Consider the following 19140-nt stretch of genomic DNA (forward strand, 5'->3'; position numbering starts at 1 on the left):
CTGTTAATGGATTTAGAGAGTCAACGCTACGTAGGCAATTGATGCAGGGAAAGGATTTAAATTGGACAAGGTTATCTGACATTCTCAGAGCTAGACAACTTGCTCGTGACTCAGAAGCAGTAATAAAGGATGCTAAGGCTAAAGCTAATGGTACAGAGGTTTCAGAAATCGCGGCCATTGTTTCTAGGCAATCTAAAAATAAAACTAGAAGCAATAGTCACTACACTAGTGAATGTGTAGAAGTTCATAGAATTTCTAGGAAGGAGTGTAAGGACTATTATGATAATAGGTCCATGAATAGGTACTCCAAAGTTGGGTGTAGAGCTTCAGGTCATGAGTCTACGAAAAATGAATGTAAAAGCCGAGATAGAAACTCTAGTCGGTCTTCTAGGGATTCTAGTGCTGATAGAGATAATTGGCATACTAGATCTAAGGGTTACCTTTTATCTACGAGTGATAAATGTTACAACTGTGGTAGTCGGCAGCACGGGCTTCGTGGTTGTCCTGATGCTAAGTGCTTCACTTGCAATATGAAAGGCCATACTAGTATTGACTGTGCTAGGAATGGTTCTGAGGACTCTTGGAGACAAGATCTTAACAGGTATCGCTATGATAGAAGTAGCAGTAGCGAAAGTGACAGGAATATGGACAGAGGTTCAGGTAGAAGAGACAGGGACTACACATGTTCCCGTCATCTTACTAAGAGTGTAAGGCTTTCTTCATCTGGTCCTAAACGACTAGTTGATAAGATAGTAAGAACTTTGAAGGTAAATGATATTGAGGTTGATTTTGTGCTCGACACAGGGGTTGAAGTTTCAGCAATTACTGAAAAAACGGCCAACAGGTTAGATTTACAGTTACGGGAACCATAAACTGCTTTGACTGCAATAGACGGTTCTGAATTAAAAGCAGTGGGTAAAGCAAGGGTGCAGTTGAGAAGTAGACACAGGTCTATGGTCACTGTGGTTCATGCTATAAAAGGATTGAGCAGAAACCTCTTGGGCACAAATGAGTTGAGGGAGCTGAAATTACTAGCTGTTTTAAACGCATTGTGTACGAAAGGTTTTAAGCCAGTTACATCGTTGCCTCCTAGACCTATTCCTGCTGGTCTATGTTGGCATCTTTCAGATGATGACAGGTTGGAAAACTTGAAAAATCAATCTGATCAAAAAAAGGTTGAGGTTCCAGACATGGGAAAGATGAAGTTCTAGAAGATGTTAGGCTTTCCGCTATCCAGGCTAAAGTAAAGTCACCTACAGACAACCAGCTGTCTGTCGGCAGGGAGGCTTTTTTGGCTGCCACACCTCAAATCAGGGAGGTGCAGAGGATGCTGTCTTGGCAGCAACCTGTACTAGCTGTGAGGCTAGCTATGCAGAAACAGGAGGAGAGAATAATCTGGATGCCTAGTCAAGGCACGGGAGCAAGTGAAAACAGGGGCAGGTATGTACTTGGATCTCGCAGGTTCGAGTCCAAGACAACAAGTTAGGCTAGCGAGAGCTGCTATGACCCGAAGGGTATGGGAAGAGGAAGACCCAACCCATACAGGTAAGGCCAATTTTGATTTTAGTACAAGGTTGACATCTGGTCCACAGGCTAGCTTTATGCTCATGTGCGTTTACCACGCTTCCATATAACACCTTTGGTAAGCTTGCTAACTTATTCCGCTTCCATTGTGACTAAAACTTGGTGAGCTCATGATAACCGCAGGGCTCACAAGTGTGCTAGCAGATAGTATACATGCGTGTCAGACACCGTATTTGAAGCTTGTTGCTTCTTAACATGATTCCTGGTGGTGACCAGACCTATGTTAGAACCTCATGGTTACCGTGTCTAGGTTCAGGGCGCAAAGGAAAAAAAAGGGGCATGTTATATATGCGTCTATGCACGTTATAGGTTCCAGGGTTACGAGTGACTCGCTAAAGCCTTAACCAAGGTTAGGACTTCACGTGGTGTAAAAGGGAGATCCCACGATATATATATTAGGATCGCAGACGAGAACGCTATTGTTCAAATCTTTTTCTTACTGGTAAGTGACCGGTAGGAATATACCAGATTCAAGCAATTGTTCAATAAAAGCCAAGCCAAATCATTTCTACTCATGTATGGCAAATACTGCCAAAAATGTTACTTCGGTTCAGTTAGTGTTTTGCTCCCATAAGAGTCATTTCTCACAAGTGTTGTATAATCGGGTTGGTGGGCCGCGGGCTACGCTAATGTCCGAGGTCATGGTAGTTACAGGTAGTTGCAAGAGGTTCTGAGAAGTTACGAGTGGTCAAAGACGCGGTAGTCTCAAGGCAAGTATATAACCGTGGGGAGAATGAGACGGGGCCTTCTTCGCTTCAATCACACGTAAGTGTCATATTTATACAACATGGCGCAGTTGACGAAGCTCTGATTTTTTTTTGTGCGTTACCATTAGCGATAATTTTTCTGGTCACGGGTTAAGTTTAACGGTTGATTAGACCCTTTCACGGGCGTGCAGGTAAGGTGAGGTAAGGTGGTGTTGTGAGGCTGTGAGGTATCGTAGCGGCGAAGCATCGGTGTTGGAGAGGTGTAGATATTTATTAAGTGTTCAGAGGTGAGAATTACATTAAATTTATACGAGTGAGGTAGAGTAAAATTGTGGCAAGAATTATAACGTATTTACAGTTGACCTTATTATTAAATATAATTAAAGTTGCAGAGAATAACAGTATTGTGTTGTGATGGAGAGTGATATCCCGACGCTGGTGTTAGGTGAGCACGGTGATGGCTCGTGGGAACGATTTATAGAAAAAATGAATTTATGTATTGAGAGTGCTGTTGAGAGAAGAGGTTACGAAGGTGAAGGTGGCAATTGACGCCCTATTATGAGAGGTAGAGCTAGGTTAGTGCCACTATTGAGAGCTATTGGGCACAGTGGTAGAGAGGTATCGAGGAGTGCAGGGTTTAACGTAGATGGCGCAAATTCTACTTATGAAGAGGCAGTGGAGGTTTTGCAGGATTATTATGGTAGACAAGAGAGTATGTTCGTAAAGGGGCATAAGTTTCTGACAGCTAAGCAGGCACTTGGAAAAAGTGATAGAGAATATTTACAACGGGTAGAGAGTTTAAGCAGATATGCAGAGGTGGCTAATAATAATGATAGGGTAAGGTTTGCCCTTATAGTGGCGGTTAACGGGTTGAGAGAAAGAGAAGTAAGCAGAGAGTTGATGAAGAATGCCAATCTTACTTGGGCGTTATTACATGGGGCATTGAGGGCTCGTGAAATGGCCAACAACTCGGATAGATTTTTGAGAACTGAGGGTAGAAGTACCGATTTAAAAAGTGAGGTTAAGAGAGAAGTAGCAAAGGTATCAGAGCTTGATAGCCGAGCGCAGTACAGGAGTAATGATAGAGATAGAAGCTATGATTCAGCGGGTAGATCTTCCCCTAGAGGTAGCCCTAGGAGTAGTAGAAGGTATTATGGTAGTGAGGAGCATGATACTAGTAGATATGGGACAAGAGGCCGGGAGTATAACAAGGACAGTGACAGGAGGAAGTATAGAGATAATAGCAGGGAGAGGCATGTCTCTAGATATAGAGCAAGCAGTAGAGAAGGCAGAGAAGATAGAGTATGCTACAAATGCGAGCGCAGTGGCCATGAGATGAAGAGTTGTCCCTCCATTAAATGTTTTTGTTGTGGACGGCGAGGACGTGTATCCCATAATTGTAGGGATAGGGGAGGAGATGTAGGTTATGACAGACGAGGTAGCAGCAGGAGGTCAGGAGGTAGTCGGGATAATAGCTATGAGCGATATGGTAGCAGGGATAGTAGTAGGGAGAGGTACAGGGGCCGAGAAAGCCCCCACGAGATGAGAGACGAGTCAAGTAGGTACAGGGACAACAGTATGGATAGGTATCAGGAGAGAGGCAAGACGAGCCGGTATGATGAAGGGTACCGAGATAATAGTAAGGGCAGAAGTGTTAGATTTTCTGGTTATAGAGATAAATATGGTGAAGAGTAGCGGATACGCAGAAATTGGTAGTCGAGGGGGGACAGCCCAAAGCACTAGAGAGGTGCAAGAGTCTATGGGGTATTATAGGAAAACATAGTCATGGTGAGGTAAATGGTGGTGCTAAGAAAGTAGCTGAACCAGTATCTGCAATGGAGAAAATCTGCTCTTTTTTAGCTGAGGTATCCAGCAATGGAATGCTAGACAAAGATGGTCATGAGAGAAAGGCAGCATAGATTGAAAGAGAAAAAAGGAAGTGCGGAGGAAGTCGAAGGAGAAATTGGCTAGGCTAAAAGCCATACGTGAGGCAGCAGTCATAGAGTTGGAAAACGTCAAGGCATTCAGAATAGTTGTGCAGAAGTTAGCCGAGGTTCAGAGGAGATGCTGGTAGCAAACCTGCACTGGTGGCAGGTGAGATCGAGCTAGATAGGTGTGGGCCTATGCAAACTCCCAGCTCTGTGGTGCCATCCTCTGCGCAGCTGATTCGGACCAGATGGTGACCTCCCACATGAGGCCTGTCAAGCCAGCCTCTTATTGGGGAGAGCGAGGTAAAGACGGAAGGGACGGAATCTGAGGTTGAGGAGCCATTACTGACCCAACCACCAGTTTCCGAGCCATTTGAGAGTAGTGGTGGTAGTGGTGGAAGCAGTGTTGTTGGTGACAGAGGTCACGGTGATAGTGACAGAGGTCACGGCGGTAGTGACAGAGGTCACGGCGGTAGTGACAGAGGTCACGGTGGTAGTGAAAGAGGTGGAGAGGATCAGGAGAGTGAAAAGAGTGGTGCCGCCAAGTACGACGGCAGCTCCGGGTTGCTCGAGAGCGATGGTACACCAGATGAGTTGATGGACCAGGATTAAAGAGTAAGGTAAACTCCACCAGCAAGGTGAGTCACTGAATGAGTTCAAGTGTATTTCTGGAAGGTTAGTGGCCCATACAGGAAAAAAAAGAAAAAGGGCATGTTGTATAATCGGGTTGGTGGGCCGCGGGCTACGCTAATGTCCGAAGTCATGGTAGTTACAGGTAGTTGCGAGAGGTTACAAGTGGTCAAGAACGCGCTAGTCTCAAGGCAAGTATATAACCGTGGGGAGAATGAGACGGGGCCTTCTTCGCTTCAATCACACGTAAGTGTCATATTTATACAACATGCTTAAACCGATTAATTTATTTTCTGAAAAAGGTTTGAGCATTTACAGAAGAGTCAGATTTCATTAGTACATCATAATGCAAACAACAGATTCGGATACACACATTATCTTAGAAATGAGTTAGTTCCCTTTTGATGAGCAGATTGTATTTCAGGTAACACTGGGTTTTGCGCACTCTCTCAGCAGAGCATAAATAGTTAGTTTCTGCTCACTCCTGTTGGATCAACCATATTAAATCTCAAGTAGCAGCCTGCTTGGTGGGAGAGCCAGAGAGTTAAACAATAGTTGAGCAAATGTTGTCCCGACTTTTTTACGTGCTTTAAAAAATTTACTTCAGATGTAATGGGCTGTTTGGTTATTTGCCAGTCATTGGCTTGCCGCAAATTTTTCTAATACAAAGATACCAACTTTATATCAAATCAACACGTCAACCTAGTTGACGGTATCCGGCATCGAGAGATAATATTCAGGATAAAGCAGTCTATCTTAATCTGTGTTACTCATTTGTCAGCGACTAGGAAAAGCAGAGTTGCCCTTTGATATCAAAAAATGAACTAAACATAGAATATATTTGTACATCAAGTGATATGATAACTTGAAAAGCATGCTCTCACTAGGGACACAGTTAATTTTTCTTCAGAGCGGAGTAGAACAACATCAACTCAAACGCACTTGCGCAAGAGATAAAGAAAAAGTAGTTGAAAATAATTGGCGCGCTGTTTGTGCTCGATGCAACATTGCTGCCTGTTGCTTGTTATAAAAAATAATTTAAATGTAAAAATATAATTTTTTAATCAATTTAATGCACAAAAAATTTTTGCATAAAAAATTAGTGCAGCGATAATTGTGACGTCGAGATCATCTACAAAGGCTGTTGATTGGTTACATGGTATTGCCGCAGTAACAATCTTCCGTGAGGATTTTCCTTAAAATCTCCATGAAAACTTCTATTATTCTATGTAAAACGCAGTTTTCTGCGAAGGTTGTTCATAACGATTAGCATAAACGATTACACAAGCCTATACCTGCGCTAATGTGGTGTTTTTTGCTTATTGTTTTGTAGTGAGTACCGAGGATTACTTGATTTGCTCAAAAGGTGAGTTTTTAAATTCTAATTGCGCTTAGTATACAGCGAAATTACTACATAAAGCTTAACCCTTTAGCGACCGCGGGCTTATGGCTGGAAATTCCCCAGCGTACCAGTGCATTTACTATGGCGATTTGAGCCTTCGACACCACTGCGTAAAAACTGCATCAATTTTCTTTAAAATTGAGGTAGTTACATAAATTAACATGCATCGGAATCCTGAGAAATTTCTCTACAAGCTGATACTTTTTAATGTAGTTAGCTTGTATTTGCTTACCTGCAAGAGTCGCAATTCGTTGAAGCTACGAGTTTTTTTATGTTAGTACGTCATTTTCGATTGTATTTTATATTCACTAAAAGCAATTGGCAATGTTGTATAAAAAATTCTTGCATGGATTCATATGTTCACAACAATTTGCAAAAAAAATTAGTCGTCCAAGAGCATTGAAAGCGGAGTTATGAGCTCCGATGTATAGCGGGAGCGCCATTGGAAAAGCTCGAGACGCCATGTCCATAAGAAGCGCAAGACAGTCATCCGACAAGGTTGCTCCAACCTTCGTGCAAATTGGCACATAACTGCAAATGAATATGCATCTGGAAGCTGAGACATTTTCCTGCAGAATGAGATTTTTTCCTCCACACAGCTTGCAAAAACTTTGCAGCTAGACATCTATATATGCGCAGTTACAATTTTTTGCTCTGAATTTTTATGCATTTCTTGAGACTAGATTTATGTAAAAAATTTGCATATAAAGTCATTGCACAGATTCATGTGTGCTGCAGCAAAGATTAACTGGATGTGTGCAAGAAGAATTGAGTCGTGAGCCTATATTCACACATTTGGTGAAGCAGCAAAAGACAGGAAGCAACATTTATGAGCAGAAACAGCAAATCACGGACTGCTAGATTGCAGAACAATATGAGAACTGAACTATTTGATTAGACTGCTGCTCTGAAGATGGCAGTGTGCAACAAATACAGCACATCAATGCACAACTAATACAATAGATTAGCAAATGTATGTACAAAAGCTAGCAATACAAAGCAGTGAAGCATTTGCAGAAACCAAATAAAATACCATTTGTAAATAAATTTAGCTAGCATGGTAAGGATCAAAACATGACTCGCACAAAGATATTCCAAAATTGCCTCCGCTGCCAGTGCAATCAGCTTGCTCATCGACAATGTATACAGACAATTGGTGCACATAGCCAGAGACAGCAATGGAAAGCAAATAACATAATTCCAAATTTAGATCTTTTAGATGGAATATGCTGTCTGAAGTTGAGCCAGCCTTTTTATGCCAGCAAGCTTTCATCTACAAATATAAATTTATCAGATAGAAAAACAGGATAGAACCAGTCGCATGTCATGGCAAAAACATTTTTTAATTTGAACAATTTATTGCCAGCAGGGTCTTCAAAATTGTCAATAAAGTGTAAACTTGCTCCTAATTTTCTTTCAATTTATAAACTGATTAAAAATCAGCGTAGATAATAAAGGAATGTGGACCAGTAAGGCAATAGAGTAGGCTTTTTGAAAATACCTATATGCAAAACTAAACAAGCAACTCGCCAAATATTTATCATCAACAGGCTCCGAAGCATCGCAATGTTTTTGAAGGCAATATTTATTCGTTTCGTTAAATAAAACATTTATCATGGCCGATGTTTAAAAAGCTTTGAATAATAAAAACACTTACCTGTTTAAGAATTCAAACTTATACTCCTGCCAGGCTGTCAGCAAAATGTAATTCTTTTGGTTTTAAATCAGCTCCTCTCTGAAATCCGTCATGACTCCCTCCTTCAACGCCGGCCGTTTCACTCTCACTTTCGTACTCCGATTCACTCTGTCGAATTTCTTTTTCACTTTCATCTTCTTCTTCATATTCTTCTGCACTGAAATCCTCTGCTTCACTTTCATACCAGTCGAGATCTTCCTGTAAACGAATCTTTTTAGCAGCGCTTGAAATATCGCGTCCGTTCATGATGATAAGCTTTCCAAAAAGAACGATGAACTTTTAGCAACGTGTTCTTTTTGCACATGCGTATAATGGACTCATTACTGCCTCAAAATAGTAGTGTGATATCTTTTAAAACTCCTAAAAATATTAATTAAAAATTTTAGTGCCGTTTTTAAAATAAATAAATGAATTTAAAAAATACGTATCGAAGACTCAGATCTGACGGGCAATTACGGGTTTGGTACGCTGAGACTGCGCTCTCAGCCCGTAAGATTACGGGAACGGGAGTCAAAAGGTTAAATCAGATCTACATTTTCGTCAATAAATACATAGGTCTGTAGATGGTAAAAATGTAGAGAACTGATTATTGTTAGTTTTATGTCTAGGCTAAGAGCATTGACATTTTGATAATAAAGCTTAAAGCTTGCTTAAAGCTTTCAGAACTAATTCTTCAGACTGAACTGCCAAAATGATTTACTTATAAAACTTTTGAAGGTCTATTTTAGTTAGTTTTTGAGAGTCTATTTAATTCATTACGTTTTAGCAAACCTTAATGTTACTGGGATTTTAATTGTCATTTGACATTGACAATTGTAATTTTCTCACAGACAACCCTCTTATTTTACGGCACAGAAAATAGTATGTTTTCAATTTGTATATCTCTATCTACATGCTTACTAAGAATTTTTGTAGTTGTTATGTCAGTACTGTTACAGCCTTATTCTGCAATACTTTGGACGTTTTAGCAAATCTAACCTGGTGGATAATATGAAGCCAAAATAAGTGCAAAACAGGCCACATTGGATACACCTGATAGCAGTGATGGCCGGGGATAATGAAGCACAAGAGGATCTGCTGAGGCCTAATGATATGATTAGAGAAAGGTGGAGGGTGGTAAGACATGACGAAAACTTGCTTTGGGTTGTTTTAGCAGTTTATATATGATCTATATGACATAGCAGTCTAACCATTTTTTATTCTTTTAAAGCTAGTAGTTCTTATGCCAAGGCTCTGTAGTATTTTGATTTTATGTTCAACTGATAAGCAGAGATGGGCACTCCAGTTAACATGCTTGTGTAAGTAAGCCTCATGGCTCAACTCAATTTAATTGAATCGATTTTCCGGTATATTTTACTTACTGTAGAATTGACTTGGCACATCCTACCAATAAGAATTGAATCGGCTCTTTACTGTTACCATAGATGAAATGACGCGATTTTCTATTTTCGATAAGCAAAACGACTCAAGTCAAAATGCATCACTTCCCTTTATTATTACTGCTATTATGATAATTAGCGTGTCGATGGAAAATCCATCATGGACAGCCATATCTTAAGTAAATTAATCTGTTATATAATGTGTATCGAAACGAAAGTTAGTGCAGTCCAAAGACGCCAGCTGCACAAGTTTTTGCAAACCTTTATTATAACTGCGTATACTTCATTGGTCAATAGTACAATGGGAATTCAATAAATAAGAATAGTTTTTTTGTAAGTCAAGTTGCAGGAGTTTGATACTTTATTCAACATAATTGCCAAACAAGTCAAGTCATTTCTGCCATTTTAGTACTAGTTTCTGTATCCAATCAGCATAAAATTCTGTAGGTTGCCTTTGCAATCATTCGCTCACAGTAGCTTTAACCTCGTCGTAAATTTTCAACCGTATGCTCTGGATGTTAGAGCACCAAAGAAGTGATAGTCAAAAGGTACAAGATCAGGGTCGTAAGGTCGGTGGTTCACAAATTGCCATCCTAGTTGGTTGAAGGTCTCCATGGTTTGAGTAGCATTGAGGTATCTCGTAGTATTTTGGTGGGACACAAGACTGCATGGCTCTTCTCTTGTTCTTTGTGTCCTTCTTGACTTGGTGTAGCAGTCGGTGGTAGTTTTCACTGTTTAGCTTATTCTATTGGGGGCCTCTCACATCCCAAAACACTGCAAACATCACTTTCTTGAGACATGGGTGCTCTGAACCTTTTTGTGATAGGAGATGATGGATATTTTTATTTCAATGCTGCTGCCAAGACTGCTGCTTTAAGTTTGGCTCCCTGTGTGCCACCTGTGTGGTCTCATCTTAAGTCTGTTTAAACAGGGATCTCTGTCTCTTTGCACCATCTCTGTGCAGATTCTTTCTTAACACGTTCAATTGTTTAGCTTTGTTACCATCACTGAGAATTTTAGGTACCTACCAGCACCCCTTTGAGTACCCAACGTCTTCATAAAGAATGGAATGTATTGTTCTAATGGATATACTCAATGATTCAGCAGTTTCCTTGATTTTTATCTTCTTGCCTGCCCTCACTAGCTTGTCCACAGCATCTAAATTGGTTGCTGTGGCTGCCTCTTTTGACCTACCTGACATTGGTTCATTCTCACTAAAGGTCCTTCCTTAAAATTGTTAGCCCATTTGAAAACTCTGTTTTGCTTTAAACAGCTGTCATCATATTGAGCTTTCATTCTCCTATAAATGTCACTGGACTTGAGTCATTTACTTAACAAAAATCCTATTCTCTTTTTAATCTGTGAGCAAATTTCAATAGAGGCAGCCATTTTGAAATAGTCTAAAAATGGATAGCCTCAAAGTGATTAAAACCATTAGGCCTACAATGTGATTAAAACACTAAACAATAAACAACTAAAACATTATGCATGTGCCACAAGAAGTTTTAAACTATTAAGGAAATTATTTATCTTTACTTATTGAATCGCCCTCGTATGTGTTATTCGCGAATATAGCTCTATGATTTGCCTGCGCAATTACAATAAGCTTAGACTGTTTTCCTCGTATGTGTTATTCGCTAATATAGCTCAGATTTGTATATTTGTTATGCATAGCGCTATATTCGTTATATAGCTCTATGATTTTCCTGCGCAATTACAATGAGCTTAGGCTGTTTTTATTGCGGTACAATGAAATGTAGTCAGGCATACGCATGGGTCATCCGGAAAGGTATGCTTATTTTTATGCTTTTATTATCATGTTTATATTTATTGTTTTGTATAATCTATAAATATTTGCCTTAGCTCTTTTGCTACGGAAAGCCTTTACACCGGCTTGCGTCATACTTACACATACTAAATTTTTAATCAAGGATCACAGAGTTGACCCAAAACTTCTCAAAAATATCTAGCCAGAACTTTGCTATAATAAATTTGAGATATTGGGTTATCGTTTTGCCAAATAAACAAGCTACATTGTAGTTAGTTTTTCCTTTATTCAAGAATCATAGCATACAATCAGTTTCTATTATGTTAAGTTCGTGTTTACGATAAAAAATTGTAAACAGCTACCTAAACGTTTTTCAGCTAGTGAAATTTTTCAAGCTCGGACTTGAGATATATGTTTATGATGGCAATATTTTTACATTGGGGAATTTGTTTCTGTGTTTTGGTCAAACTGCAAAAATGTTAGCGTTTCTCTTTTGCGGCTGGTTTCCCTAAACTCCGGAAAATATTAAACACTCTTTCTTTTTTAAACGCATTAATTCTTGTGGAAAATCTTTTGCGTGTAGGTAAGTTAGGGATTGACGTTTATTCTTATTTTGATATATTGCCATAAGTCAATTTTTAGTAAGAATTAATCAATATTCGACTTTGGCTATCTAGCTGAATTGAATCAATTCGTTGAATCTGGGATAGCTAAAGTATTGAGAATTGAATTGTGGTGAATTGAATTGATTCCTACATAGTTGAAAATTGAATTGCTAATTTCTTGATGAAAACTAAATTGAGTCAAGTAATTTTTAAAGCCTTAAAAACATCTTTACTGTTGAGTAATGAGAGATTCACAAATGTTAGTAGTACTATGTTAAATATGTTAGTATAATATGTTATATATGTTAGTATAATATGTTATATATGTTAGTATAATATGTTATATATGTTAGTATAATATGTTATATATGTTAGTATAATATGTTATATATGTTAGTATAATATGTTATATATGTTAGTATAATATGTTATCTATGTTAGTATAATATGTTATATATGTTAGTATAATATGTTATATATGTTAGTATAATATGTTATTTATGTTAGTATAATATGTTATATATGTTAGTAGTAATATTGTTAGAAAAGCAGATAGTTTAAAAGCTACACATTTGTGTTTCTGTAGCTGAGAAAAATAGGAGGCGGAGGGTTTGGCGAGATCTATGAAGTGTTTGATGTGATAACGAGAGAACACGCAGCCGCTAAACTTGAGTCAGCGGCGCAAGCCAAGCAGGTGCTCAAGATGGAGGTGGCTGTCATACGCCGTCTGCAAGGTGAGTCGTACAGCTACAGCTGTAGCTTTGCAAAAGATCAACTTGCTTCATAGGAACCTAGTTTATTGCTAGGAACAAGTGTGTAGAAATGATGTGAATGCCGCTATCAGGCAACTCTCATGATCAACTCTCTCATAAAGGAATCGCAAGAAAGCTAATAAGCTGGGGTCAATGCCATCGACACTGTAATAATTCCAATAGTTTATTGCTGATAATCACAGATCATGGGAATTCATATGTGATTTAGAATTTTCAATGGGTAGGCAGAATTCGCTTTGGTTGCACGTGTTATACATAGATTCCCTCATACCAATTTTTCAAAATCCACAAATTTGATAGAATTACGGCTATCATTGCTGTGATGGGAATGGATGACGAAAGGCGATAACCGATAAGCGGATAAAATCTGCAGTCCAAAATCTTTTAATGCCTCATCTACGATTATCGAACATCATCGATTATTTTATCAGCTGTTGCACATGTTAAACATTTATTTTGAAGATACTCGAGTGCCATCGGTAATGTAATTACTACATATGTCCGACTCATATCTCTGAAAAAGAAGATAACTCCAAATTTATGGGTTTGTGTCAGGATGAATTGATACTTATCCCATACCTCATTAAACGATAGCCATTTTTGCCACAGCATGCCATGTGTACATTTCGAGCGTACACGGTGGAAGCAGATATTACCTATATGTTGTTTGTATTAGTTATTGTGTTACCACACGTGGCAGGGAGCCTGTCATTGCATGAGATTAAGAAGTAACCACTTATATAAAGGCGCCAAAACTGTCAGGTCTTGAAACACTTTCAAGTTTCGCTAAGAGTTGAAGTATTATTGACTGTTGTTAGCTTACCGAGGTTATGTGAGATAGCGTCATGAGAAGATGAGGTTTTTGTGAAAGATCGACTCGACGGATTACTATCTTAGCCTATAGTAGATAGTACAGTCAGTGACAGATGACCTTCTGTTATTATAAACAACCAAAAATTACATCTGTATCTCTTACGCATCTGATTGACTGAATGTGCACGAACGAATGAGATGCTTAGTTTTGTTTCATTTATTAATTTAGCCAGGGTAACAAAACTCCAGTCTGTTATGCTTTATGAAAACTTAACTCTAACATATTCATGCATCTTACATCCCCTATCCATATAATCTTTAGTGTTTGTTTGTTGACCCGCTGTATGTCCAGTTACAGGGATTAGCATACACACTCATGAACTACTAAGAACGAAAAACCACTTTGCACTTGAACTTAGAACCATCCGTTTCGCAGACAGGTGTCGCTATGCCAGGCGACCATTTTCATACTATTGATTAGTGTTGGACATACTTATTACACCTGTCAATCTTTAATGGCACACAGGGCTGCTAGCGTACTAGAAGAAAAATATGTGCCCGGACTTCTCTAAAATATTATAAATATATGTAAATACAACATCAGCCTAAGTAAATCTATAGCACACACAGAAATAAACAAACATCTTCATTTAGAAGTTAGAATGATAAATGTGGTAAGCGTTGATTGAAAATAAATTTTCTATGCAAAAACTTTTTATATTACCCGTGCAAAGCCAGAAAGTTACAGTCGTGGCAAAACGTATTAACACCCTCACCATTAACACCCTCACCATTAACACCCTCACCATTAACACCCTCACCATTAACACCCTCACCATTAACACCCTCACCATTAACACCCTCACCATTAACACCCTCACCATTAACACCCTCACCATTAACACCCTCACCATTAACACCCTCACCATTAACACCCTCACCATTAACACCCTCACCATTAACACCCTCACCATTAACACCCTCACCATTAACACCCTCACCATTAACACCCTCACCATTAACACCCTCACCATTAACACCCTCACCATTAACACCCTCACCATTAACACCCTCACCATTAACACCCTCACCATTAACACCCTCACCATTAACACCCTCACCATTAACACCCTCACCATTAACACCCTCACCATTAACACCCTCACCATTAACACCCTCACCATTTTGTGATCAATTAGCTTTTTGCTTTTTACCGTCGCTATGTGCCACCCAGGCAAGACAATCAAATCATATCAGCATATCAAATGATTCTTCCGAAGATTTTCTATCATTTAGAATATTTATCTAAAACAAAAATCATCACAGCAGTCTCTGCGAACATGTAATACTGAGGTTTTTATGTGAAGCAAAAAAACTTGAAAATTTGAAAGAAAAAAAAACAAACAACTGAAAAAAAAACTGAAAATAGTTTAATTGTTTTGAGTTTCAATCTCATTAGAATGATTTAATTCTCAGCTTTTCAATTAAATACAATATGCATGACTTTAATAGAACATGCAGCAAGTAAATTCTATTCAAAGTTAGTTTAATTTATGCTAAGCAGACAGGTAATAGGAGGTAACAGAGGCTGAGGAGCTAATATTCTTGGCCACGGCTGCAGCCAGTTATTACCATATAAGCCAACACGACTGGTATATCCAATGTTCATACATTGTCAGTTTTATGACCTCAAGTATAAGATAATATCTTTTGAAGTGATAATTTTATTAGTTTGAATGGGTTACTACTCCAAGTATCATTGTGTTGTCGTTGATAATTGTTAGGAATAATTAAGACAGCTCCAATTAATTGTAGGATATTAGTAAGCTCATAGAAGGTGGAGGTGTAACCGGAAATGACCATACACCCAGCTCGTTTCAACTTTAAACTCTATAACTTGCGTTAGCAGCGACATCGCAGCAAATTTTGACGCAGGAAATTCATCATGTTATGTCACGTCACGTGATTGGTTGTTCATGTGTTATTCCGTGCCATATCACCGTTTGAAAATATCATTGAATGATATTCTATACTTATGTAAATATGTGCAAATATACGCACTCGCGTTCATGTGTTATATGATGGATATTATTACTAGTATTGTTATTATTGCTAACTTTGTTGGGTAAAGAGAGATAAGCTCTAGTACAAAGCATCAGGTTGCAACACAACATAATCCATTATTGCAGCAGATCTTGTTACACCTTCTGCCGCTGTTCTAGAGGAGTTGTCTTTAGTTGAGTGGTTTGAGACACTCTTCATTCTTTCTGATCTAAACTTGCTGACATGTTCAAAGGCCTGATTTTAACATCTGAGTCGTTACATGCAGTGATCAATATCAGGAGATTAAGACAAGAATTATGAAAATGAGCATGGTTATCACTCGACATTGTTCGGTCAATGTTTTCTGCGATGTTGTCCTTATGCGGCACTTTCTGTTTATAAAAAAGTATATATATAATCATGATGGTTTTTTATCTTTACCTGATGCGTGTTGGCCAAGATCACATATTGAAAATGTGATAATAGTGACAGAATTAAAATTGGTAAAACAGTTAGTTAGTTGCCTCTCAAGATATGACCATATAAATTTGCTCGAGGAGATATTTTATACCTTACATACACCTGCAGGCTATTCCTTAGCTTATCAACTGTTGGCCATGTTACATATTAGCTGTGCAGTCAGCTTTCTTTTAGCTGTGCTATAATCGCATAATTGTCTAATAACCCATAGCTATGGGCTTGCTAACTAAGTCAGTTCCTTTATGTGCTTCTTACCTGTTAGCTGTGTTTTCTGTGATACAAGACTTATCGTGATAAGACAATACAACAACTGGTGTCAGGAACGAACATTGTGGACTCACAGCCAGCATTTTTCTATTGTCTTGCTATGGATCCTAACATAAAAGCTTTGATCGATGCTATGCAGAAACAGCAACAACAGTTCCAGCAGCAAAACGCTGATCTACAGAAGCAGTTTATCTCCTTGTTTGAAGCTACCAAGAGTGATAGTGCTGCATCAATACCAGTAGCTGTCGCCATACCCAAGTTTGAAGCATACGACAGGGGTAAAGAAAAATGGAACCAGTACCTTCAACGTTTCAATCAGCACTTTAATGTGTATCGGGTGGTAGATGACAGTCAGAAACGAGCATGCTTACTATCTTGGGTAGGAGCTGAGACATACGACTTGTTGTCAAACTTATTTGGCGCAGAGGATATTACAAGCAAGTCATTTACTGAGTTGTCGGAGAAACTTAATGAACACTTTGCAGATACCATACATGTTCAGGCAGCAAGATTTGAATTTTCTCAATGTAAGATGAAGACTGGTCAGTCCTATGTTGATTGGGCTGCAGAACTTCGTGGACTCGCACGGCACTGTGCTTTCACGTGCAAAAGCACAGGCTGTGGCACTAGTTATGTTGATGAACAAATTCGTGACATAATTATTAAAGAGACGCCACATGCTGATGTACGTCGCCAGTGTCTACTTGATGCTGATCCCTCTCTTAATGATGTTCTTAAGAAGGCTACAGCATTCATCAAGACAACGGAGACCGATAAAATTCTCAAGGGGGAGACAACTTCTCCAGCTATTGAAGACACAGTAAACAAAATGTCAGGTCAGTACAAGCAAAGATCACGCCGAGGTCAACAAACCATTGGAAAGCAACAAGCTAATGCACAGAACACAGGTATGTTGAAGTCTTGCCCTAGCTGTTACATTAAACATGACAGAAAAAATTGTCCCTGCAGAGCATTTGTCTGCAGGAAATGTGAGGTCAAAGGTCACATTGAGGCTGTCTGTATGGCTAAGACAGCAGCACAAAGTCAGACAGAACAGTCTGCTAGGACAGTTGAAAACTCTGTGTTAAGTGTGCTCACTGATGCAAGTGAACCTTATCATCCAGTACATGCAGTTTCAGATAATCTTTTCCAACGAGTCAATAGAAAGGTTTGGATCAAAACTGTTGTCAATGGTCATGATGCAATGTTTCAATGGGACACAGGGGCTACTTGCTCTATAGTTGATTTGCAAGGCTACCAAAGTCTTGGATCACCCCCCCTCTTACCTGTCAGTACCCATCTTAAAGCATATGGGCAGAGTGAGTTACAGATTAAAGGACAATGTTCAGTTAGTGTGAAGGTAGGAGATGTGGAAAAACAAAATCTCAAACTTCTTGTTGTAAACACAACACAAGGCTCAAACCTTTTTGGTCTAGATTGGAGTGACAAATTCGGTCTCTCTCAGCAGGGGCTAGCTATATTGACACAGGGTAGTTGTGATGTTACCTGTACTGTCACAGGAAGTAACCCTATTGGATTTAGGGACAAAATCGCTGCACTCTCCTCTAAGTACTCTGATGTCTTCAAGACAGGTCTTGGCCGATGTAAAAAGGTAAAAGTACCAGTACGCTTGAAACCAGGAAGCACACCAAGCTTTTCTAAACCTCGTGTAGTGCCATTCTCTAGACGCCAAGCTGTAAAAGAAGAGCTAGATCGATTAGTTAAAGCTGGTGTTTTGGAACATGTGGACTTTAGTGATTATGCTGCTCCAATAGTAGCAGTTTTCAAACCAAATGGAAGAGTGCGTATATGTGGTGATTTCAAGATGTTGAACCAACAAATATCAATTGATCAACACCCATTACCAAGCCTTGAAGAGTTGCTAGAGAAGTTGAGAGGCGGGGTACACTTTTCCAAGATAGACCTGGCAGATGCCTACTTGCAACTAGAGTTAGATGATGATGCAAAGAAGTTGTGTGTCATCAACACTCAATGTGGTTTGTTTCGCTACAACAGGATGTGTTTTGGATTGGCATCAAGCCCTGCACAGTTTCAGCGATGCATGGACTCAATGATTGCTGACTTACCTGGAGTTGCAGCATACTTGGATGATCTGATTGTCACTGGTAGCAGTGAGAGTGAGCACTGGTCTAACCTCGACAAACTCTTAGCTAGACTACAGGAGTATGGGCTCCGCATACAAAGAGAGAAATGCGAGTTCTTTAAGAATGCTGTTGAATACCTAGGTCACATAATAGACAAGAACGGCAAGACTCCCTCGAATTCTGCAATAGAGGCTATTGAACAGCTTCCACGACCACAGAACTTACAACAGCTACAGGCGTTTTTGGGCAAGATCAACTATTATGGCTCATACATTGCTGACCTGTCTAGCAAAGCAGCCCCCCTCTACAAGTTTCTTCGTGAAAATGTCGAGTTTGACTGGACTGACGAGTGTGACAAGGCCTTCCATGTTCTTAAAGAAAGTGTCATCAAGGCTCCCAAACTTACCCATTTTGACCAGAGTAAACCGCTGGTTCTAGCAACAGACGCATCTAACTATGGAATTGGGGCAGTACTCCTACAAGAAGAAAATGGAGCTGAAAGACCACTAGCACATGCATCAAAGACATTGAGCGTGCACCAAAAGAATTACTCACAGATAGAGAAAGAAGCGCTTTCTATCATCTATGGAGTGACTAAGTTTAGACAGTATCTATATGGGAGACGTTTCACGCTCATTACTGATCATAAACCCCTGGTTGCCATGTTTTCACCAGAAAAGAATATCCCCGTTTTAACAGCTCAGCGACTGCAAAGATGGGCCCTCACACTGATGGCTTATCAGTATGACATCAGGTACAAACCTACAGCACAGCATGGCAATGCAGATGGCTTGTCCAGGTTACCTATAGGGGCAGACCCGAAGTTTGACCATGATGAAGAGAAGGAGAGCATTGAGGTGTCACACACTATACAAGAGGAGCTCGATCATGGCCCCCTTGACGATGAGGCTGTTAAACAAGAAACCATGAAAGACACATCACTACAGATAGTGAAAGAGT

At 39.4% G+C, this 19140-nt stretch overlaps 1 protein-coding gene across 1 annotated transcript in view; it reads left to right on the forward strand.

The window, feature by feature from the left end:
• The first annotated feature begins 9007 nt into the window (after positions 1-9007).
• The window catches only part of LOC137396694 (uncharacterized), a 41962-nt gene continuing 31829 nt past the window's right edge, over positions 9008-19140 (forward strand). The window contains exons 1-2 of the mRNA XM_068083010.1: positions 9008-9063; positions 12286-12433. Coding sequence (XP_067939111.1) covers positions 9040-9063; positions 12286-12433 — 172 coding nt within the window. The 5' untranslated portion in view covers positions 9008-9039. The remainder of the gene's footprint in view (positions 9064-12285; positions 12434-19140) is intronic.

This window comes from Watersipora subatra, chromosome 5 (assembly GCF_963576615.1).
Source record: "Watersipora subatra chromosome 5, tzWatSuba1.1, whole genome shotgun sequence".
Classification (NCBI taxonomy): domain Eukaryota; kingdom Metazoa; phylum Bryozoa; class Gymnolaemata; order Cheilostomatida; family Watersiporidae; genus Watersipora; species Watersipora subatra.